At 48.3% G+C, this 25,073-nt stretch overlaps 1 protein-coding gene across 1 annotated transcript; it reads right to left on the bottom strand.

Moving 5' to 3' along the window:
* Positions 1 to 318: 318 nt before the first annotated feature.
* On the bottom strand, positions 319 to 23,649 carry Ltf (lactotransferrin). Its single transcript, XM_032909961.1, has 17 exons — positions 23,575 to 23,649; positions 21,275 to 21,438; positions 19,827 to 19,932; positions 19,395 to 19,577; positions 18,917 to 19,064; positions 18,309 to 18,364; positions 17,210 to 17,388; positions 16,595 to 16,769; positions 15,639 to 15,793; positions 14,424 to 14,514; positions 13,274 to 13,321; positions 12,160 to 12,315; positions 10,976 to 11,117; positions 7,643 to 7,710; positions 4,397 to 4,581; positions 2,425 to 2,614; positions 319 to 924 (listed from the first exon to the last, which is right to left on the bottom strand). The coding sequence occupies exons 1-17, from the start codon at positions 23,615 to 23,617 to the stop codon at positions 884 to 886; spliced, it is 2,130 nt and encodes a 709-aa protein (XP_032765852.1). The 5' UTR covers positions 23,618 to 23,649; the 3' UTR covers positions 319 to 883.
* Positions 23,650 to 25,073: the final 1,424 nt, after the last annotated feature.

The following is a 25,073-nucleotide window of genomic DNA, read 5'->3' as shown; positions in this document are numbered from 1 at the left end:
CCCTATGGTTGAATTAGGGGAAAGATGGAAAGAACTGAAGGGGAGGGAGACCCCATAGAAAGACCAGCAGTCTTAACTAACCCAGACCCCAGAGAGTTCCCAGAGAACCACCCAGTCAGCATATACTAGCTGGTCCAAACCCTCCCCCGTTCCACACCACCCCCGCACACATATATAGCAGAGGTCAGCCTAGTGCACCTAATCCTCCAGAGACGTGAGGCCCCAAGAAGGGGTTATATGGGGAAGAAGGGGAGTCAAGGGGGAGGGGGAATGGGGTGAGAACTGGGGGGGGGGAGGACCAAGAAGGGGAGCAACGGCTGAAATGTAAATAAGTAAAATTAATTCTTTTTAAAACAAAAAGGTAGATGGTGACATTCCAGATATCCTCTGGCCCTCACACACATGTGCACACACACACAGAGAGAGAGAAGCATTAGTGTGAGGAGTATACACAGTCATATGCAAACATGCTGAGGCATACATGTTCACCCATACACACACATGAGCCAGGACACACATATGCACTGTGATCTCTATGTGAAGAAACCAGATCCCCCAGGGAAAGAAACGTCCCTTGGTTTTCCCCAGATTCCAGGTCACTGGGCATCACGCCTGGAACTTCAGGACAAAGGAAGGGCTGGGCCTAGAAACTCCAGAAGAAAGTCCAAGTGTGCAAGCATGTGGTCAGACACAGGATTTCCGTGTAAACTTCGAGGAGCGATGAGTGACACTTCATACGATGAGTGACACTTCATATGACGTGAAAACCAACATTGCTTCATTTTATTTCTACATAAGTGACGGCAGGGAGTCCTGAGGACGGTCAGAAGGCCCCGGGACCATGGGTCCTGGCTGAGGCTTCCTGCGAAGACTCTGCTATTGCTCAGGAGTTTCGCATGGCAAGAAAATTGTAGGCTTCCTGAGCTGTTGTGAGGCACAGAAAGCAGGTCATTCAGACACAGATTCTGCACCCCCCCCCAAAGGAAAATCTATAAATCAAGGAGGTTTCAGAATCAGTTTCCAATCCCTAGTCCCACTATCCTAAGAGTCAGGGCTTGCCTCATCCACCCACAAGTTTCCTACCGCCTCTTCTAGCAAACCCCTGCTCTGACCCAAGGGGCCCCTTGACTCCACCTTTAAGTGAACCGGTTCACACGCTCAAGTTCACAAGTTGCTAGTCCTCTGGCTCCTGAAACGCCCACGAGGATAGCTAATCTATTTGCTTACCCTTCATCTGCAAATACCGGCTGAGCCCCTGCCTTGTGGGAGCCACTGTACCATGAACTGAGGGAGAGCATGGACAGACAGTTCTGTCCTCAGGCAAGGGCCTCTGTACCAGTGCCGTCTGTTCACAGGTTCATCGATAGCCCTGGGTCACCCAGGGTGGACCACACCAGCAATAGCCTGGGAAGTCGCTCAATACAGATCATGGCTCCTCATGGGTTGATTGGCCCAGGGAACCTGATAATCCTTTTGTGTAGGCTGTGGTATCCTGTAGATTGCTTGCTAACAACTCCAACCTCTATTGGCTGCTACCGGAAGCTTCTACTAAACTGTGGTCTTCAAAGATATTTCTAGGCATGGTCAAATGTCTCCTTTGTGGACAAAATTGTCCTAAGTTGAGAACGACAACGACTGACAAAGAGATTCTGGGCTTGTTCCTCTACCTCTCAGAGTAGGGAATCACCAGATGTAGGGATTCAAGGGGCCACAGTTCATAGGCTATCAGTGCATGGGGAAGCTTGGGGATTACTTTTGAAAGCCTTTCAGGTGTGTGTGTGTGTGTGTGTGTGTGTGTGTGTGTGTGTGTGTGTATGAATAACAGGTACTTAAATAGGGTTTCATGTACCTCAGGGTGGTTTCGATCTCCATATGTAGCCAAGGATGAATTGAGCATCTGATCCTCCTCCTTCTATCCCTCAAGCTCTGGGATTACAGGTGTGCACCACTACACAGAGCTTATGCCATGCTCGAGGCTGAACCCAGGGCTTTGTGCACGTGAGGCAAATAATCCACTAACTGGGAGGCGTCGCCAGCCACTCTTCTGAGCAGTTTTCAAGAATTAAATTATTACCAACTCGCTCTCCAACATTTGGACTTACTGTGTCCTGTGTGTGGACGCTTTGCCTGCATGGATGTCTGAGGACCACATGCCGGCCTGGTGTCTACAGTGGCCAGAAGTGTCAGATCCCTTGGAGCTGGAGTTACAGACAGCTGTGAGCTGTCGGGTGGAAAGGTGCTCGGAACTGAACCAGTATAGACTGGAAGAGCAGTCGGCCTCTTACCCCACCCCCACCCCGTGCCATTTCTCCAGCTCTACAGTTTAAGGTTTTAAGAATTGGCGCTTCTCCATGCATTTTGGCCTCTGACCCCGGACCTTCTCCCATGTTGGGTCCTCAGTAGTTACATCTAGAACCCACTCACTGATATTGGAGCACTGCCTCAGGTGCGCGATCGCTATGACGTACTCCTTGCCTAGATACTCCTCCCATGTGATTTTGCTGGGGAGCTTGGCCAGACACTCAGTGTTGTCGTTGAACAGAAGGTTTTTGGTTTCAGACCTGAACAGGCAAAACTCTTCTGGACACCTGCATCCATTTTTCCCAAACTGAACCTGTGGCAAGAGAGCCGACCGTCTGTGAGTAGTCAGAGAAGAAGGGAGTGTAGGGACGAGAACGGTAAGGGTTTCTCCATTGTGGGTAACCAGCAGAGCTTAAAAAAAAAAAAAAGCAGCAGTGTTCATTTCCCTGTCTGGGATGACTCTTCCCAGCCATGCTCCCAACACCGTGCTCCCAGCACCGTGCTCCCAGCACCGTGCTCCTCCCTGGCAGCCCGCCGACTCCGGCCAGGACCCAAGCCTCACACCACTTCTGACCTTGCCTCCTACGTCTTTCCTCCTACTAAATCTGCTACCACTTCCTGTAGAACTTCTCGCTGGTGATTAGAGGTCAGTTGAGGATTTTTGAGCTCCTACCCTGAAAGTCGATCATCTAGAACATTCTAGCATTCTAGCTGTCCAGAAGGGCGATTTGAAAATTCCCGTGTTTCTATGAACTGGGCCACTGCAGGACATTCAGCCTCTCTCGGCTGCAGTCCCTTCTCCTTACTCAGGGTTGTTGGTCTCAAAAGCACACCCAGAGCGAGCATGCTATGGAAGGAAAATAAAAACCAGAACAGGGAACACTAGCACGTAGTCATCCCTAAGTCCACGGATGTGCGGATCCCTACAAACACTATGACCAGCACAATGTTGATCCACATGAGGCAAGAAGGCAAGAAGGAAGTTTAGTTCAACACAACTCAGTAGCCAGTGTTGGGTCAAGCTTCAAAAACCTGACACTGGGAAGTCTGTTTGAGCACAGTACATTTTTGTGTGTGTGTGTGTGTGTGTGTGTGTGTGTGTGTGTGTGTGGTGGGGGAGGGGGAATGTTTCTTGGTGATAATTCAACACTGTGTATACAACAAAGCTTAAGACATAATTACAAGAAAACTTGTAAAGTACAAGACATCTTCCATAAAGATGGCTCCTATAAATCCAGGGAAACAGTGAGAAGAGTCTCGGGAAGAATAATGTTAGGAACTGGAGAGATGGCTCAGTGGTTAAGAGCACTGACTGCTCTTCCAGAGGTCCTGAGTTCAAATCCCAGCAACCACATGGTGAGTCACAACCATCTGTAATGGGATCCGAGGCCCTCTTCTGCTGTGTCTGAAGACAGCTACAGTGTACTCATATAAATAAAACAAATAAATTTGGGTTGGGGATTTAGCTCAGTGGTAGAGGGCTTGCCTAGCAATCGCAAGGCCCTGGGTTCGGTCCCCAGCTCCGAAAAAAAGAAAAGGAAAAAAAAAAAAGAATGTTATTCTGAGACAGACATATAGGCTGGGAGCCAGAGTGGCCTGGCTATTCAGATAGCACAGAAGTCACCAGGCTGTTAACCACATCAGTTCCCGACCTTCTTGGCAGAAACAGGTCATACATCTCCCCCTTGAAGAGACAGCACTGTGTGTTTAATAGTCCTGCTTCTCCTAGTGTTCGCCTGTGAACACAAGGACCTCGTGTCTCCTACTCATGGAACACCCCCTGGGTTTGCTGCTTCACAGCCTTTGTCCTAGGCATTGTTTCCCCGCACCACTCTCTCTCTCTCTGAATTACGAGAGGGAGGAGAGATCAATCAGAATTGCCTCCGGACCACAACACAAAAGTCTGGGAGCAGAGAATCCAGGCAGAAGTCTAGCTGGTTCCAAGAAAGACTCACAGCACAGAGCAAATGCTATCCCCATCGGTCAAGCAGAAGGGCTAGAGAGAAAAGTTTGAGTGGACGAAGCACCTCCTGCCACAGGAGCCAGTGCAGTGGAGAGCGGGGAAGATCACGCCGGGAGCCCCGGTGGTCCATACCTGTTGGTAAAGCAGCTCTTGCTGAACGAGTCTCGCCTTGTCCTTCCGAGCTACTACAGCATGGTTTGGGGCTACGGCGAGGTGGCAGTTCTTAGCCTCAGTCACAGGCTTCCGGGTGTCATCAAGGCACAACAGCTCGAAGTCGTCCAGCTTCAAGTTCTTAGCCCACTTGTCAGCATTCTTCCCTGGTGAAGGAAAGGTGCCATTAACCATAGCTAATCTGCCAGGTCAAGGTAGGACTGTTTTCAAAAAGCACATATGGGCTAGGATGATATCCAGGAGACAAAATGAAGCTTTATCCTTCACAAGTTATCCAGGCAACGAATATGCTGAGCATAGCCATAAAGGAGATTCTTTTTTTTTTTTTTTGGTTCTTTTTTTCGGAGCTGGGGACCGAACCCGGGGCCTTGCGCTTCCTAGGCAAGCCTCTACCACTGGGCTAAATCCCCAACCCCCAAAAAGGAGATTCTTATTCAATAAGAAGTTCATGCACGTGGTAACATGGCTGACTCTGACAATTATGATGCTACGATAAAGAAGCCAGCTACAAAGGGCCACAGGTGACGGTTTCGTTTGTGAGAACAGACAAAGCCGTGGAGACAGGAAGCACATGTTGAAGGAGTAAAGACAGTGGGCTGCCAGCAGATGTGAGGGCTTCTTTGCGTTATTCAAATGAGTGTTGTGGCGTCGGATTGCATCATTCTCGATGCTAGAACCCACTCAACTGTGCACAGACAATGGGTGGATTCTGAAATAACCAAGTCGTGTCCCAGTCAAGCTGTTAAATGTTCTTTGAAGGGCTAAAGAGATGGCTCAGAGGTTAAGAGCTCTGACTGCTCTTCCAGATGTCCTGAGTTCAATTCCCAGCAACCACATGGTGGCTCACAACCATCCGTAATGAGATTCGGCCTTCTTCTAGTCTATGGGTATACATGTGAGCATACATGCAGGCAGAACACTGCATGCCTACTAAATAAATAAATCTAAAATAAGTTCTTCTAAGTGTGTAGTGTGTGTGCATATGTGTTGGAGTGTGTGTGTGTGTGGTGTATAGTGTGTGTTGTAGTGTGTGTACTGTATAGTGTGTGTGTTGTAATATGTGTGTGTAGCATGTAAGTGTGTGTTGTATGTGTACATGCACGTATGTGCAGGCATGCTTGCCTGTGCAGTTATGTATGGAGGTCAGAGGTTGACACCTGAGTATATTCCCCAGTCACTTCTTTGCTCATGTTTGAGACACAGTCTTCCATGGGTCTCAGAGGCCACTGACTAGAAGGCTCAGGATCCAGCTGTCTCCATTCCTATCCTCCCTGGAGTTGGGGTTACAGGCTCGTGACTCTTCATCTGCCTTCTTAAACGGGTGCTGGGATCCAAGCTCATGTCTCAATGCTTGTATAACACGTCCAACCAACTGACATATCTTCCCACCCCTCCTCTATACAAAACAACTTCATCTATGCAATATATTTTCTAATAGTTTCAAAAAGAAAAAGAAGAAGCACATTGCGTATCCTTTATTCAAAACTTTTGGGACTAGGAATACTTCTGCTCTGGCCGTTGTCCAGATTGTTGAGTGTTTGTATGTGGGGATGGCAATGCAAAAATAAAATATTCCGCTATGTTTCATATGCAAATTACAGCTGTCACCTGAAGGTCATATTGCCTAGTGTTTCCAGAGTGACTGCAGCCTGGCTCTGACTCATCAGGTGAGGTCAAGTGTGCAGGATTTCCTCACGTGTTACAATACTATGTGGTGTTGAAAAACTTTCTAATCCGAGAGCATTTCCAAGCTCGGACTTTCACAATCTTTTCTGTCTCATTTCAGGACAACATGGAAAAAATGGGCAACTCCATGGGCTTATCAATATGTCTAGTTAATTCCAATACATGTAGGTATTAAAGTTAAATTTGACATCAGTCCGACCCCTGAATATCACACAGGCTGCCGTAAGTTCCGAGTGTAAATGGGGCACACCTGAGTGTGCACACGCAAGCTCTTCAGTCAAGCTACTGCTTGACTCTCCTTCCTTGGGAAACACCTCACCACCCTCCTGGGTTTCCTCTACTTAATACTGAGCAGTTTGGCCTCAGAGGTCTCCTAACACACGCATGACCACCGAAGGACAACAGGCAGGCAGAAGGGAAAGGAGGAAGGGGCTGGAATGAAGTTTACTGAACAAAGCAGTAGGTTGCTTTCAGAGGCAGAGGCTTGGAGGCTGAGGAGACCTAATGGAGGAAGAGCAGCTTGAGCAGTAGCAAATGGCTGGGTTGGGCGCCTCATTTGTTTTCCCAATCCAGAGGAGGGAGGTTCTTATTCAAGTGTTGGCTGCCACATCACCTTCATAATCTACATGTTCCTGTGGATTTACTCATTGACTCTCAAGGAGTTTCTGGAGCAAGGCTTTATATGGAGATGAAGAAAGGCCTCCATTTGCATTCTTCCAGAGGGAATCTTATCTGCATGCATTCAGTTATTATTACCGTCTGTTCGCGTTTCATCTGGTACAGACAGACAGTGAATTTCTTCATTCACGCACCTGCTACCAACTACGACGGGTGTGTGTGTGTGTGTGTTGCGTGCCTGTATGAATGTGTGTATGTATATGTGCATGCCTGTGTGAATGCATATGTGTGTGTGTGGATGTATGTATCACATACATACTCATGTATATACTCATGTGCAGCAGCTCAGTGCTTGTGTGTATGTATGTTCATGTATACGTGTATATATGGCTTGTGTGTATATGCATGTGTGTGTTTGTGTGTGTATATATATACATGTAAGTGTGTGTGTGTGAATATGTGTATCTGTATGTGTGTACGTGTGTGTGTGTGTGTGTGTGTGTGTGTGTGTGTGTATGAATTGCTTCAAAACCCTGTGACACTACACATGTCCTTACACTGCCTGCAACAGCAGAGACTTGAGACTTCTCCAGCTGGAGTGGTTCACGCCTATAATTTCCAGAACTCCATTTGCCAAGGCAGGAAGACTTCCATGGGCTCTAGGCCCATGTGAGGTACATAGTGAGTTCAAGTTACAAAATGAGATTCTATCTCGATAGATAGGTAGATAGACCGATGGACAGACAGACAGATGGACAGACAGATAGACCTAAAAGACTTTGGAATTCTTTTAGTCAAAAGTCTGAAATAGTTATACTCTCTCTCCAAATACGAACCCAAAGACGAGGGAACGTTAAGGGTGACAAACCCTGCTCTGAAGGAGGAAGGACTGTGTCCACATACCGTCTGTATTCTGCAAGACCGTGGCGTCCTTCAAAAATGCGACATTTCCTGCCTTCTCGGCCAGACACCTAAAATATTTACCAAAATAAATATGCCACAAGGGGAAAAAACCATTAGACCTCTCATAAATATTTGTGACATGCATTCCAAAAACTAAAACATAAAAGTAAACACACGAAAGTTGAAACCATTTCCAGGGATTTAAGATTTAACACGGCAGACTGCAAGCATCTGGGGTTTCCTCTCTCTCCTTCCAAAACCCCAGTGAGGGGGTTGGGGATTTAGCTCAGTGGTAGAGAGCTTGCCAGCAAGCGCAAGGCCCTGAGTTCGGTCCCCAACTGAAAAAAAAAAAAAAAAAAAAAAAAAAAAAAAGAGAGAGAAAATGTTTAAAACCCCAGTGAGATGACACCATGAGATTTCCCTTGTTTAACCCATAAAGAGAAGATGATAAAGACCCCTCGGAATCCAGGAAGGCAATGACCAAGCAGTAGGGGCCTAACTGAAGGAAGAAAATGTGACTTGAGGCAGGGGTGGGGTGCGGGGCTAGCAGCTCAGACTGGAGTTGATGTGCAACCTCTGGACTTGAGAAAAACTCAGCAACTGGAAATATAAGGCATTTCTGAGAATGGCTGAAAACAGAGCTTACTCGAGTTGCCTCCCATCCCAGGCAGTAGCTCTCTCACCCCAACCATTTGGGAGGTTGAACCCTAACATAGTACAGCATAGGGAAACAAACACAGTGGAAGGAAGAAACACAACCCAGAAAACAGAAGGGGAGCTGGGTACAGCGGCCCATGCCAGTGAACCCAGTACTCTGGAAGCTGAGACAAGAGCATTGCTGTGAGCATGAAGCAAGCCTGGGCTATAGAGTTAGACCTATGGCAACACTCCCTGCCCACCCCACCCCCCATTCACAGATAAGTAAATGGAAGTCTGTGATCTGGAAGATGAAGAAGTCAATCCTTGTGCACCGCCCAGGCTGTGCACCCCCAAGAAGTGGGCAGTGAGACTCTTCATCAAAGAGAATCTGATGACTCCAAGAAAATATCCAAAGACCCCGATGTTAGGTTGCACAGCCCCTAAGCCCTACAGCCCGGCCCAGCCCCTCAGTCTGGAAAACTGATGGAGAACTAAGAATCAGCTGGGGCACCCACCCACCTCACTGTCAAACGGGCAAAGGCCATCGGGTACCGGAAGGGAGAGAACATGAAGTGATACCGAAAGAAATTGTGCTCCCAAGATTCAGAGACAATATAAGGGAGAGGATTTTTTTTTCTTTTACAAGCTACACTTATTATCATTAAAGATATGAAAGAAATGAGAAGCATTCATGAAGCGAGTAAAAGAAGGCCCCCAAAAGGAATAATCATAATACAAAGAAATGTTAGGAAATGTCAAGAGGAAAAAAAAAATAGAGGCTAGAGAGGTGGCTTGATGGTTAGAGCACCGCTGCTCATCCAGAGCAGCCAGGTTCTAGCACTGCCATGGAGGCTCTCACAATCCATCACTCCGGTTCCAGAGGATCTGACTCCCTCTTCTGGGCTCTGAGGGCACCAGGCATGTAGGTGTCATGCAAGCAAAACACATATAAAATAAATTAATACATTTTTTTAAAAAAAGAAAATAAAAATGGTCCTCACCATAAAAATGCTTTAAAAAAACGACACAGGATTAAAAATTGAACCAACTGAACCAAGCAAATGTTGCAGAAACTAGAAGTGAAAATGTGACTAATGGGTTCTAGGAACTCAGATCGTGACCCGCAAGAGTCTGGGGTTTAAAAGACGAGAGCATAGAAAGTGTCAACAAAATAGTATGAGTAGTTTCCTTAATGTGTGCACGCCATATGAATGCCTGGTGCCTGCTGAGGCTAGAAGAATGCTTGTGAGCCTCCATGTGGATGCTGAGAACCAAGCCCGGGTCCTCTGTAAGAGTGGCCAGGGCTCTTCACTGCGGGGCCGTCTCTCCATCCCTGGAAGGGAGAGATCTCAATGAGTCTGGGAACTAAGGAGAGTAGAGGAACGCATGGAATAAGATGAGCTGGGGAGGAAAGAAACAAGTGACAGAGTGCAGGAGAGCATAATGTCACGTGTCCATTTGGAGACACCATGGTGGAAGCCAGCATATCGTATGCAAGCCTGAATAGGTTTTAGATAAAAATGTAAGAGAAAAGCAAGACTCCTGGCTCCAGCTGGCCACCATTTTGTTATATGGCCCCCAGTCTGGATTCTAGATATGACCGAGCAGAAGACAAAACTTTTAGTGACTACGGAAACAAAGTGGCAGATATCTCCAGGGAGAGAATAACGTGCTGCAAGTCTGGGGAAAACAGATCCCAGGATGCCCCTGGGTTCTTATCAAACTTACCTATTTAAAGATTAAATCTTACCCATTAAAGAGTAAAGGTTTTCTATTTGTGAATCCTTAAGGACATGTTTTGTACACTTAAAAAAAAATCAATGTTTACAAACCATTCAGAAATAGAGCAAAAAAAAAAAATTCATTGTTTCACAGGAGCAAAATTACTGAGTTTGTATCTAAAAGTCCAAAGTCCCGTTTGATTATTGTCATCTGAGGATCTGTGGCAACATCTGGTGTTAAAGGAAGAATGGAGGAAGGAGCCTCCGCGTCGGCCTCACACCCTACACAGTGCCAGGAGAAGCGGTACCCAAATGTGAGCTGCACAGCCATCGTGACCCAGGCAGCGCTGAAAAGGGACGGAATCTGAAAGCTAACTTTTTGTTGGTCTTGTTCATGTTACTGTTGGGAAATAACACTGTAATATAGCTTTCTCTTTGTCACTTCTTTTTTTTTTTTAAGACCTATGTGTCTCTGTGTGTGTCTGTGTGTGTCTGTGTGTGTGTGTGTGTACATATGTGCACATGTGGGTACTCTGGATGAAAAAGGAAGACACAGGAGCCCTGGAGCAGGGATCCTGAAAACTGAACTCGTTCTGTATGAAATGGCAAGCACTCCGCTGCTGAACCATCTCTCCAGCCCCTTTAAGACCAAAATCAAGGAGAAAACTAAAAAACGTGAGATATAATGGTGATCTGAGTGAGGAAGAAGGAAGAGTGGTGCTCACTAGAATTCTCTGAAAGTCACTGGAACACTCTCTCTACCTGTTGGCTTTGAGGGTGATAAGTCCCGTGACCCCGCGGCCCTGCCCTCCAACCTCCACTCTCTGGGGTGTTGGGAATACAGGATGCTCTTGTCTCTGCTGTCCCTTTGATTCTTGACTCTTCTATGACACCACCCCACCCCAACCACAGTGCCACTTGTTGAGAATAAGGGCTGAGGCCCTGTGCTGGTGGCACTATGCTCCAGACTCACCTGAAAGCCCCGACGTAGCCTTGGTACCTCTCTTGGCTGTTGGGGTTACACTTATCCTTACCGCTCTCGTCACCAATACACAGGTCACAGAGATTGGAATAGAGGAAAGACCCAGGGGCGCAGCTTTTGTTAAAGAATTCCTCTGGACAGAGGAAGAAGGTAAGTTAGTGCTTAGGAACACAGTCAACACAGTCTTTACCCGGCAGATGGCATAGAATGATGTCAGCTCAGTATGTAGACAACACAGGTAGGACACTTGTCACCCCAGAATGGCATTCCACCACCAACCAAAGACCCACCAGAAATCAGAAAGGCCTTGGACCCTAGGGATGGACAGGATATCTGGCTAGTACCCAGGAGGGCTGCACCTGTGTAGGTGGGCCTCTTGCTCCTCAATCTGACTTCTTTCTATTTTTTTTTTAAATCAGAAATAGAAACCCAGGCTTCCCAATAGGAAGAAGGTGCCTGATGGCTGTTATGCCCCTGTAGCTGGTACATGCATGGTACTAGGTACGTATACTGATAATGTCCAGGAGTGCGGAGTGCCTACTCTCTGGAAACATTCTTAAAGAGGTTTGTTTGTTGTTTTTTTTTTTTAAGATTTATTTCATGTATGTGAGTACACTGTCACTGTCTTCAGACACCCCAGAAGAGGGCATCAGATCCCATTACAGATGGTTGCGAGCCACCATGTGATTGCTGGGAATTGAGCTCAGGACCTCTGGAAGAGCAGTCAGTGCTCTTAACTTCTAAGCCATCTCTCCAGCCCAGGTATCAGTTTTTTATACACATGAAAACATTTGAAAATGCCTGTTTTATTGCACTCTTGCCTGTATTAGAAATCCAAGCTATCTTATCAGATTTACGATTACAAAAAAAAAAATTACATCTGATTGTTAATGATTCCGCTAGCTGCTAGCTCATAAGGTTGAGCGGATGTTTTAATTAAATGATGTTGCGATCTGGGTCTCCATGGGGTAGGGTGAATTGGGGACGTGTAGGAAGTGTTCTGTACGAAACATCCTGTGCATTCATGGCTCCAGAAAGCCTAATTATTCTAAAATAGACCTACAAGCTACAGCCAGTCAGCAAATCTCCTATCCCTCCCTTCCCTAAGGTTCCCAAGCACTCACTCCCAGACCCAGGATGGCCATCCCATGAGACCACCCCATCCATATGCTTACTAAATTGGCAGGAGTTGGTCTGGTTGACAAGCAGGCCCATGGGAATGTTCCAGCCCGCGGTCCTGTCCACAGCGGTGTGGCAGGATTTCTTCCCTCTCACAGTGCTCCAGGTGAAGCCAGTATCTTCTTTTCTGACTGCTGCTACAGCAAGGTACCCTTGTGCAACAGATGACAGAGAGACAACCTTAGCTTCCAGGTGCACATGGATTCTAGTACAATGTCTCCAACCCAGGCCAAAAAGACAACAGGGTTACATTATCGTGGATTATTGTTAGGAAAAAGAAAGAAAGAAGGGAAGCAAGGAAGAAAAGAAGGAAGAAAGGGGGAAAGGGAGGGAGGAAGGAGGGAGGAAAGAAGAGAAACCAACAAGTTGCTCTGTGTCAAGGGAAGAACAATCTGAATTGTTAAGTAAAATAATATGAAAAATTAATCCTCCAAGTGGTTACAGGCCACTGTCCTCACAACCACAGTGATGCTGAGTTGGAAAGCTTTACCCAGGGGCAACAGACCCTGAACAATGAGATCAGCCTCAGCAATGCATAAATCACACACATGGGCAAGCGCTGTGATGGTCCCTGCATAAGCTACACGGATGCTGAGGTCATGCACCCAAGGAGCACCCAGAGCTGGGTGCCACCAGCCCTGCACAGTGCGGGAGTTAACATGGCTGCTGTGCTCTTGAAGTTATCTGGCACTCCAACTAAGGGCAAGTATCAAGGTTTCCAATGCCAGCTCCGACTCCAGAGAGCAGATGAGGCTAGTGCAGAGCCCTGGGCTTGATGAGGCGAGAAGCCCTGGTTCAAAGCCAGGATCTGCACCAGGGTTGTACTAGTACGAGTGAGGTCTGAGGCACTGGGGCACTCTCTGGGCCACTGTTTCCTCGGATGTACAGAATGGGGAAAGCAACGTTTCTCTTTCCACATAGCCCTGCACCAAGAGAGACCGTATGAAAGTCCCCGCCAAGCGTGAGGATCCATTCAAACACTAAATGCAATTATTTCTCCGTCAACCATTTGGATCTGTAACTGACAGTCTCCGGTCTCAACCTCTGTGTGGTTAGTGAGGTTTCTACTGCCTCTTCTTAGGGAGTGACTTATTTTTGCCCCTGACTTACCTTCTGCTGGTCTGTCCACACAATCAGAGCCATTGCTATTGGGGGATTCTGAAGGGATGAAGAGAAGCAAAACATCACAGACAACTTGGATTTCCCGAGAGGCCACAAACTTTCAAACGCCCACGATAAGAGATCAAAGACTTGATCACCTCGGTCTAACAACACTGCAGAATTAAATAGACGTTTTCATGATAGACATGGACATGGATGGCCATAGCGGTGTTAGCCACAGTAACCACCAGGTGGAAATCGCCCAACTGCCCGTCCACGCACGAGGGAGATGGTGAAGAACTGTGGCGGGGGCACACGATAGAATATTATGCAGCCACCAGTCTGGGTAATCAAGAGCCACACATTTGCGTGAGTGACTATCACAAAGAGGATGCTGGGCAAGGCACACGAGACAACAAATGCTCGATTCTTTTTCCATTAGCTTAAAAGAGAGATGAGGAGATCTGTGTCTCTGGAAGCCAGGAGAGTCACTGTCATTTGGGAGTATGGCGACAGCAAGGTACAGGGTGACTTCTGGGTGTCAGCACCTGCATGCTATCAGTGCATTCATGCTAGTGGCATATGCATGCTGTCAGTACATACCTGCTCTCGGCACATACATGCTATCAGTAGACACCTGCTCTCAGCACATACATGTTAGCAGCACATGTGTGCTATTTGTAAAGTGTCACTGAGTTGTTTACTTACATGCTTTTCTGTGTTTTTAATTACATATGCATGTATGTATGTATGTATGTATGTATGTATGTATGTATGTATGTAGGATGTGGTAGGTGTACATAACCTGTGTGTGCATTCAGGGAGGGCCTCGCACAATTTGTGGGAGTTGTTTCTTTCCACCATGTGGGTCCTAGGCACCCGACTTAGGTCATCAGGCTTGGCCGCCGATGTCACCCGTACCAGCTGAGTCATCTCACCATCCCCAAACTGATTTTATTTTTGCTTTAATCAAGAAGTAAACTGCTGTGATTTGTCAATCTGGGGGATGGGATGAAGTGGGTGTCATGGCCCCCTTCATTTGTCCCTTCGTCTGATTCTCTCTCCATCTTCTCCAGGATCTAGTGAGTGGGATGACACCTCCCCACTCCCAAGTGAACCTCGTTTGACATAATCTAGGAAGGACATCAACTCCACTTACTGTGGATCTCTGCCAAAACTGGAACTAAACCACACTTGCCCGCAGAGTAGATATAGCCTCCATCCAAGTTCATGGCATCAGCATCTCCCATCTGCAAAGACAGAGTCAGCGGTTACCCACACCGTAGAAAGCGGCTGTCCTCAGAGCTCTCAGGGATGGCCTCAAGACACATGCCATTTAAACGTGACACCCCCAAGGAAATAAGGTGTGGACTCTCAGTCCTCCACCAGTCTCCTTGTCCTTGTCATCCACACACCTGAGACACTAACTCTGTCTTCAGAAGAGAGCTCTTCCTGTACCAGAGCACTCCTGACGCTCCTTTCTGGACCAGCCTCATCCGTGGAAGACATGGTGGGAAAAACTGCTCTCTGCTTGCTTCTGCTTCTTAGCAGGACACTCAAAGTGGTACCCAGAGGTTGGATGTCAGATTGACCCATGAGAATGAACAAGCCACACCCCAGTACAGAATCATGAATTTATCGGGACCGCGGGCTCTTTTTGCCCAGTCAGCATTGTTTTACAACGGCGTTAAAAATGACTAGAGAGGACTAGAGACTTGGTTCAGCAGCTTCGAGCTCCCAGTGTTCTTCCAGAGGACCTGGGTCTAGTTCTAGCACTAACATGGCAGCCCCAACTGTCTCTAATTCTACTTCCAGGGGAATCCGACATCCTCTTTTGGCACCTACATGCATGTGGCTCCCATACGCACTCAGACAGTCGCACATACACATAAAATAAAATAAGCATTTAAAACTGTTTCCCAAGAGTAAGCAAGCATCGGTGTGGGGAAACAGCCATGATATACTACGATATTTGAACAAGGGATCAAAAAGTATCTAGCCCGCATACAATCCGGAATTGCTCTGGGCTGCACGGACGAGAAACCTGGGATGGGGAATTTCAAAACTCTCATTGTAAATATTTCTATGTGAAGTTTCATGCAGAGGTGGGGGGGGGAGAGACAACTGTTCCATATTTTCCAAATTAACCGAATAACCCTAAATTGTTCTTTTACTGAAAGGGGCAGGATTTCCACAACAGATTGTTTTTCAAACCTAGAAGGCTGCCCCTTCATGCAACACACGTGCATGAGTGGTCCCAAGCCCTTTTGGGTGCTCATTCTTCACAGCGGTCTCTTGGGTGACCAACCCCACTGTAAGCCGATGCCCTCTAAGAAGCCCACTGCCCACGGCCTGTGTGACGCTGGCTCCCTACCGTGATAGAGAAGATGCACTGCTCCGTGGTGGTGCATGAGATGCAGGTAATCTTGCCGACACTCACTCTGCTCCACTGGTCACACTTGCGCTTCTCCTCGCTGCCCACGGCACACCACGTGATCCGGGCCCTTAAGGCCATCACATTCTCCGCGCCTGTGGGGGAGGACAGTGGTGAGGAACACTCAGGCGCTGCCTCATTCCCACCTCTGCCCTCCTTGGGGATCAAGTTCCCGTCCAGATCTTCTGAGACAGAGGAGTCTGTGTGAGACCTTCCTTTCCTCACATCACAGCCTCCAAACCGACGTGGGCTGGAGTGAAGAGGTTTTGTTTCTTCTTCTGTTCTTTCAGAGGGCTTCCCTGGCTTCCAGTCCACCCATCAGTCCTCAGTGTAGCGATGTGCCTAATGTCCTGTCCCTCAGAATAAAAGCTCCACGGTATGGAAACTGGTGGATACCCCAAAGGCTGGCTTGGAGGACCTTAACTCAGCCCTGACCATCCACCCATAAGGCCCACAGTCACCAGCAGGTACCACAGTACAGCCTCCTGGTTCACTCAGACTTCCTCTCTAAGTCCTCACTGGATAAACATAGCCCAGTGTATTCAGTCCATTATAATCTCTCCAGACAAGTTCGAATCCCAGCACAGAAGGGGCGCTTCACCTAGCCTCAGGAGTAATGTCCCCAGAGTCTGCTTTTCTCACTTAATAAGAGGCCTTGGGATCCTGACAGACACAGAGGAATACGGAAGCCTTAATCCAGTATCTGGGACTTTGGGACTTTCCTTTTTTTTTTTTTTTTTTTTGAGACATTTTTCATAAAGGTCCTGACTTGATTGACAGAGACACTTGTATGTGTGTCAGTCCTACTAGTGATGGAGAGGCCATCCCAGACTGGAGCTTACCCACAGTTTACTGCCTGCTCAGTACCCTTAGGCTCCTGCCTGGAGCTCACTTACTTTCCTTCAAGCTCCTCAGGGCCATGATATAACTGAAGGTCAGGTAAAGCCAAACATTCACTGCAAAGGGAACCCTCACAAAGCCAATGGCAGAGTTCTTGAACAGCAGGTCCTTCTTTCCCAGATAGGAGCCAAAGAGCTCGAATTTTGATGTTTTGTTTTTTCCAAACATTTCCTGTTTGAGGAAAAAAAATAGAATTATGGTCACCAGCAGTAGGCAGAAAGGAACCGAAACCCAGTGTAGGAGCTGGGTACTTGGGATGTGGGGATAATTCAAATTAACAGTAGCCTCTGGTGATATCCAAGCTCCCAGGGATTCTGCTCATTTCAGAGACACAAGATCAACTATAACTTACTCATCAGAACTGTTTTGTCCCAAGGTCTTTGGGGAACCGAAGAATAACATCTTGTACCCCACATCTGCTTCTGCTGGAGCCCTGGAGAGCCTGCTAAGGGCTGACACTGAAGGTGGTTCCTATGTCTCTGCTATCCCAGGGAGAGTCAGGGCCCACAGTCCTTAAACTGTCAAACTCTCTCTACTGCTGAAGTTTGGGAAAGAGAGGCCCTGCCCACCCCTAAACCTAAGAAGGTGAGGGGGACTGTATGTGGGTATACCTGTGACAGGTCGAGAAGCTCCCAGATGATACTGTCTTTTTCACTTCTGACGTGGGCTACGACAGCACGTGAAGGGATTTGAGCCAGGTGGCACTCCTTGTACTCTGTCACCGGCTTCCAGGTGTTATCTGGGCAAAGCAGCTTGTACTGGTCCCATTCAGCTTCATTGGGTAACTCCTCTGGGAGGAAGGGGACCGTGTAAAGGTGAGCTGACAAGATGAGCTGACCCTTGGTCCCAACTTTGAGCTGTGGCTCCCCTTCTCCCCAAGGGAATTCTGATCACAGAACTGTTAAACTAAATCAAAAAGACTGAGTCGTTCCTAAGCACTCAGAAGAGTAAACACATGTATGTAGCAGAAAGGAGGGCAGCCATTCCTGGGTGTCCGTCATCAGACTGACAGGGAAGTTAAGTGTGGTAGACCTATTTCACAGACCATTCTGCTGTCAGAACCACAGAGTTGTGTATTAAAACCACGGATCAATCTCAGACCCTCAACGCTGAGTGAAAAACCTTGAGCTAGCACCTGCTTCTAGTGCTTAGTAAAAACCTGTGTGAACGTAGAATCCAGAGACACAAGCCGGCAAAGTCTATGTTTCGAAGGCGTGTACACCTTGGCGAGCACAGGACAAGCTCCTGGGCGAGAGTGTCTACAAGGGGGAAGAGAAGGGATTGGGAGTGGGAGATTTCAGAGTGTGAGGTAGGGGGACGGAGAAGTTGCTCAGTGGTTAGGAGCACTGGATTCTCTCCCAGATAAACCTGGGTTCAATTCCCAGTGCCCACGTAGCAGCTCACAACCATCTGTCACTCCAGTCCTAAGGGATCTTGCCTCCTTGGGTACCAGGCAGGCATGTGGTTCGAAGACATACAAAACACCCATGCACATAAAATCAAAATTAATCTTAGAGCAGTTTTGGCGGGTTTTTTGTTTATTTGTTTGTTTTGTTTTGTTTTTAAGAAAAACCTAAGAGAAGAGTTAGACCAAGTAGGCAACTTGATCAGGATGTAGCTGAAAACTGAGGAACCTGATGACCTGCACATCACAATCAGGGTGACAGCCAATACAGACTGCCGTGACCATAGCTTCTCCCTTGCCCTTACCAAATATCGTGCTTTCTCTGATAAAAGCCACATCTCCAGCGTCGTCTCTCAGACACCTGCGAAACGAGAGGAACGCCGTTAAAGGTGAGGCGTCCCCGGCCGCGTGGCTCTTTCTCTCCAGACGGAGTGTGCAAATGTTCCAGGGCCAGCGAAGAGGTAAGGGAAGTCACTCCACAGACGTGCCTGAGCTCCAGGAAAGGACTGGAGAGGAGGTGCTGAGCCTGGAGGAGGAAATCACCCCCTCCTACTCTAGAGAGGCCTGAGTTGGACTAAATATCAAGGCCACAATGGCTGCCCCACCCAGATGGGATGGAGACAGGGAGGAAGTTATCTGGATAACCCAAGAGACTAGGACAGCAAGGTCAGGTGTGAGGTGATCTGAAGGGGCTATCACCAGGTTAGCGTCCATCCAAGGCCTATAGCGTTTGGGGCCTTGCTGGGCCTCTAGGGGCTGGAGAGGAGTATGCAGTAGAGAGGCCAACCACTTCTTAGGACTTGGGTTCTCCATCTGCGCATCAGTAGAACCAAATCTCCATCCCACGCCCTGGCCTGAGGCTGGGCGACCTGCAACCATGGGCCACTGTGGCGAAGAGAATGATATCACTCACCTGAAGGCACCTGCGTAGCCAGCGTATGGTTCCTGGGGGGAAAAGTCACATATGTGTTCTCCTTTCCCTGTACACAAGCTACACAACCTGGGAAATCTAGACTTGCTGATACCAGGAACACAGCTCTGTGAGAAGAACTTGGATACCGCTGTCAAACACAGAGAAGTAGGCCACAGAGTATGAGGCAAACCCAGCCACTGAAGCCCTGTCTCCCAGCAGCAGCCCCTCCTACCCCCCCCCAGACCGAGAGCCCATTCCTCCACCAGACAGAGATGAGTGGGCTTTGGAACTCAGATGTGCATCTTTGTCCAGAGAAGGACTACTGGCGTCTCCCAGAGCTGTGGGTGTGATTTGATTAGCCTCCCTCTGCTCAACTTGGAATCCCATCCCAGAGTGGCTCGTGTCTACAGCAAGACTAGAAACTCCCCACTGAGACCACTCAGGATACCCACCCCCCTGCACCCCAAGCCATTTTTACCTTCCTCAAGGGATATAGATTTCTCATCCCAATTCAGGTATGGACGAAGTGCCCCTAAAGGGGCTATCCACCCTGCACTAGTGTCAAAGCCTGCGTGGCAGGACTTCAAGCCTTGGAGTTGGTTCAGATGAATGTCACTGCTGTTCTTCACGACGGCCACCGCATAATAGTGAATCCGGGGCTCTGCGAAGGAACAGAGGGACTAGACAGGGCTTAACCAGGAGGAGAGGCAGAGGAAGAATCCGCTCTACCCAAACTGCTGTAGGCGGATCTGTCTTCTTCCAGAGTCCAGAGACTCCCGTTCCCCAGCGTGTGACCCTGACAAAGATCTCCCTTTTTTTGTTGTTGTTGTTCATCTACTCCCACTTCACAGAACTCGCTCCACAGCCACAACACAGTCTTGAGGTTTCAGAGTCCCCAGGGAGAACTCACTCTCTTTGGTTCCATAGACTTCGGCAGCTATCGGCTGCAGTTTGTAGGGAAAATAGAAATTGAGTATGGCGCTGCCAGAAAGAGTCATGGCGTCGGCTCTCCTCATCTGAAAGAAAATGGGTCGGGCAGGGTTCAGGAGAAGAGATTTTGGGGCTTCAGGCTGAGCTAGCCCTTCCTATGTCCGTATATCCTACCTAGAAGATGACGGGCACAGGGTTAGGGGTCATTTGCTGTAAGCAGTAAACGCCCCACTCCCACCCCGCCAGGGCTTTAACTCCTGAAGTTGTGTGTAGCCCCTTCACATGCCTGTCCACTTCAGTGGCCTTTGGTCACACTGTCACCATCTTCTGTATTTAAAGCTGTTTGTCCCACATTCATTAGCCCCCACCTTGCCTCCACATATATTTTTAGTCCCAGAGATGTATGCGGTGTGTGTGCTCACACCCTGGGGGAGATGGATGTGTAGAAGCCTAGCGTCTTTTTTTTTTAAATATTTATTTATTATGTATATGAGTACACTGTAGCTGTCTTCAGACACACCAGAAGAGGGCATCAGAATTCATTACAGATGGTTGTGAGCCACCATGTGGTTGCTGGGAATTGAACTCAGGACCTCTCGAAAAGCAGTCGGGTGCTCTTAACCCCTGAGCCATCTCTCCGGCCCCAGCCTAGCGTCCTCTTCCATCTCTCTTTAGCTTACATTTTGAGACAAAATTTTTTGCCAAACCTGGAGCTTGTCCGTTTGTGTAGACCTCCAGTCTCTGCTTCCTAGACCCGAGGACACGTGGGAAAACCACTGTCTCTAGCTTTTACATGGCTGCTGGAGGGCAAATAAGTGTCCCTTTAACGTCTCGAGTCCTGTCCATCCCTATCAACAGTTGGGATACAGCATCCCTAGCTGTGCCAGGCTCACCCCCAGCTGTGCCAGGCTCATCCCCAGCTGTGCCAGGCTCACCCCCAGCTGTGCCAGGCTCACCCCCAGCTGTGCCAGGCTCACCCCCAGCTGTGCCAGGCTCACCCCCAGCTGTGCCAGGCTCATCCCCAGCTGTGCCAGGCTCATTTCTCAAGGGTCTAGAGACATTACACGTTCATCAAATATGGCTGCGTAGGCTTTTAAAAAAAAATAGTTCCGGGCTGGAGAGATGGCTCAGCGGTTAAGACCACCCGACTGCTCTTCCAGAGGTCATGAGTTCAATTCCCAGCAACCACATGGTGGCTCACAACCATCTGTAAAGAGATCCGATGCCCTCTTCTGGTGTGTCTGAAGACAGCTACAGTGTACTTATATATAATAAATGAATAAATCTTTTAAAAAAAAAAGTTCCTATGAACAATTTGAAATAAGACCCCAGTTACCCACTAAGAGACCTCTCATTCATCTTTCTTTCGATATCAAGAAACACCAGTTCCTGTGAGCTTTCCTTCCTTCAGGTTGGAGCACAGCTTACCATAATCTCCTGGATACAGTGAGGCGTGAAGTACTTCCTGGCACATCTAAGCTGCGGGACACCCATTTTGTTCAGCATCTCTTGCCACATGAAACATTTTTGTGCCTCATTTCTTGATGTGGTGCACCATCGAACAACTGTATCTATCCTAGCTAGAAAGGGTCCTGGGAGAAAGAGAGAGCAGAGTCCAGCAGTGTCCGTGGGAAAGACCTCCTTGATGTCTGATAGCATTCTGTAAACTGCCCACAGTCACTGCCTTCCATCCCTCCATGTTACATGGTCGTGTTCAGTCGCTGTGCTCTAGTTAGGCTAAGCTGCTGGACCACAGGGAACTCTCCTGGCCAAAGGGATGAGATTCAGACAAGTTAGAGGTGAAGGAACCTCTAGGTTATTTTCCTTCTTATGACTAACAAGTTCCCTACCCACTCCACCCCTCAAAGACAATCCACTCCAAAGAGCATTTGTTGACCTCCATCAGCCTTGCCCTAGATGAACCTGGCAGGGAAGGAGGAAAGGGGCAAGTGGCTTGTGTTTTATTTATGTGCACGCCGGACCTCACTGCTGCAAACATGGAAAACTTCCTACATCGCTGAGACTGTAAAACGGTGTAGCCGCTGTGGGAAACAGGTTGGCAATTGCACATAGAAATAAAAGCATAGATCTACATAAAGATTTACTGCTAATATTCAGACTAGCATTGTTTAGATAGGAAAAAACTCAAAATGACAACAGCAACAAACCCAAGAAACCATTTAAACCGTGAATAGGAAAGACTGAACAAAGTACAGTACATCCACACCATAGAATATTCTTCAACTATAAGATGTATCACGCATACACGTAACATAATTAGGCAAGGAAAGCCAAGTCCAAGACAAAATAACTCCACTTTTTTTTTTTTTGTCTCTATTTAGCCTTGGCTGTCCTGGAACTCACTATATAGACCAGGCTGACCTTGAACTCACAGAGATCTGCCTGCCTCCTCTGCCTCTGCCTCTGCCTCTGCCTCTGCCTCTGCCTCTGCCTCTGCCTCTGCCTCTGCCTCTGCCTCTGCCTCTGCCTCTGCCTCTGCCTCAGTGCTGGAATCAAAGTGTGAACTACAACACTTGACCAGAAAAGATAAATGTACAGATAGAAAGTCGGTGGTTCCATTGTGTGAGTTCTGGGACTAGACCTGGGGTCTTCAGTCTTGGTGGCAAGCACCTTTACTCACTGGGTTACCTCATCTGCCCTTCGGTGTGATTTTTGTCAACACCTCCCCAACCCCCACCCCCACACCACCCCACCCCACCCCCTGGCCATACACTCCAGGTGCCCCTGTAGCTTTATCAAGTCAGGTGACTTTCCAGCTGAGTAGTGTTGACTTTAGAATTTGAACCTAGGCAGTTGGGCACCAGCACCACTGACCACTGAGCTAGCCTGCCTGTATAAGATGCCCGGGTTAGATGTGGGGTGCAGCAGCAGCAGGACTAAGAGAGGGGGTAGAGTCAGACTATGGAGGGTCCCCAGCTCTGATACAAAGAAGCCTTCTTTGGAGGCTGTGAGGCTGGGACTCACGGGAGAATGGTGGCGATGGCAGCACTGCCTAAAGAAGGAGCAGAATGGACTGACAGCTGGTGACTAAGCAAAGGGGATGTGGCCGGAGACAACATGAAGGAAAGGACGGTCTGTATGCAAGAGGGGATATGTGCTGGGAATGGGGAGGGGCAGAAAAAGAGTAAGCGCTGGAGGTGAAAGGAGCCCACAAAGAGGGGGCCCACATCTCAAGGCAAGGAATACCCAAGCAAGGCAAGAAGCCAAGCTGGAAGGCTCCTTCCTACTCCTGGGTGGTGTGTAACCAGGGTGACCAAAAGACCAAGTGCTACGCCAAGATCTTCAATTCCCACCCTGCAAAAGGCATGGTGAGTACAGAATGCACTCCCTCCTCAGTCCCTGTAGCACCGCCCTCCCTTCTCCGGTGCTAAGGTGCTAAAGCCCTCAGCAGCCAGCAGTCCCTAAAGGGGGCAGGCATTCCCTCAGTCGCCTGGTGTTTCCCTGCGACTGGGACTGGGTACCACTGCAGCAGACAAGTACTCCCTGAAGCAGGTCTGTGTCTGCCATTTTTAAAACAAGGAAATCAAGGGTCAGAAGGGTAATGCAGTCACACAGCCCTGGCAAAAGCTCTCGTCTAAACTCAGGTACACTGTGTGTCTTAAACAAACATCTCACCCTCTCTGGGCCCAAATCTTCCCTAAATAACAGAAGAACACATTTAGTGCCCAACTTCCCAGCAGGTGACATCCCCAGGCACTTGCACTCACCAAGGACCCCAAGAAACATCAAGACATTGATGAACTGCCTCATGTCTGTGGTTGGTCTTCGGAGACCTAGGAGGCAAACCTGGCTTCTGCACCCTCCCTGGGGCCCTTTATGTGTGCTGGATGACCTCACGCGTCTGGCCCCGCCCTGTTGCCCAATAGGCCTGCCTTTCAACCCCATGGAGTCAGGTGTGCTAGTTCTTAGAGGCCAGGCTCCAGAAGCCAGGAAGGAAGAGACAGGGACTCCAGTACCTCCCACCCAGGCCCTAGTGCTGTAGGAGACCTAGTGATTTCCTTACTCTCCACCCAGCTTCTGCAGGATTGTTGACACAGTCCCCAGGTCTTGTCCTTTCTCTGTTTCCACTGCCTTCTAGAGGTGGGACATGGGGTAGGAGTCTTAATGTGTGGATTACCTTGACCCGTGACACTTAAGCCATACGCAGCCGGCAAACCCCCTTCCTCCTTGGCTAGACAGACTGGTAGATTCAAGGGAAGAGGCAGCCGCTCTGTCCTGGCCACAGAGGAGACAGCTGCAGGGAGGGCAGAGTCAGTCCAGACTTGCACACAGGATTCCTGTGGGGTCCACGCTCCCTTGGGATCCACAATACATACAGTCCCTGAAAATAATCTAGGGCTTCAGAAAGGAATGCCACACCGTGTTGGCCTGTGTCCCCTCACTTGCTAATGAGGAAAAGGCCCTGACATTTGGTTTCTTTTCTTTCTTTTCTTCATTCCCTCCTCCATCCTTTTCTCCCTCTGTGTGTCTATCTGTCTGTGTCTGTCTCTGACTGTGTCTGTATTTGTGTCTGTGTGTGTGAGAGAGAGATAGACAGACAGAAAGATTTGCGTATGTCTGCCTGTTTGTGTCTGTGTTTGTATCTGTGTGTGTGTGTGTGTGTGTGAGAGAGAGAGAGAGAGAGAGAAAGAGAGAGAGAGAGAGAGAGAGAGAGAGAGAGAGACTGTTCATGTGTGGTATAGAGAGGAGAAGTTTTTTAATGTGTGCCTTAAATGTCATATTATGCAGAAGCCATCTTTAATGATATATTTGTTTAAAATTATTTATATGTGTATGTTGAGGGGTGATGTCGGGGTATGTGCACATGAATGCAGGAACCCATGGAGGCCAGAGGTCCCCGTCACTGGAGCTGGAGTTGCAGGCAGTTATGAGCTTTGCAACACAGTGCAGGGAACTGAACTCTAGTCCTCCGCAGGAGCCGTGTGCACCCTTAACCACTGAGCCACCTCTCCAGCTCCCACAATGATGCCATTCTTTTTTATTCAAAAGCTAGACTACCGCTTCTGAGAACATAGCTCATAAATGTGTTCCCATGATGTGCAAGGGCTCAGAATCAAGGCACTTCAGGCACAGCAGCATGTCGTACACCCACAAAAGCTATAAATGTGCCATTTGGGGTTTATGACCTCAAGTGTGTTGCCCATACATACAGTGGGGCAGTTTGGGCCTTCAGAGAGAATATGGTAACCCTATCGGCACAGACGTG

This window comes from Rattus rattus, chromosome 8, assembly GCF_011064425.1.
Source record: "Rattus rattus isolate New Zealand chromosome 8, Rrattus_CSIRO_v1, whole genome shotgun sequence".
Lineage (NCBI taxonomy): Eukaryota > Metazoa > Chordata > Mammalia > Rodentia > Muridae > Rattus > Rattus rattus.
The sequence above is the reverse complement of the archived record's forward strand: the minus strand, read 5'-3'. Positions and strand labels throughout refer to the sequence as shown.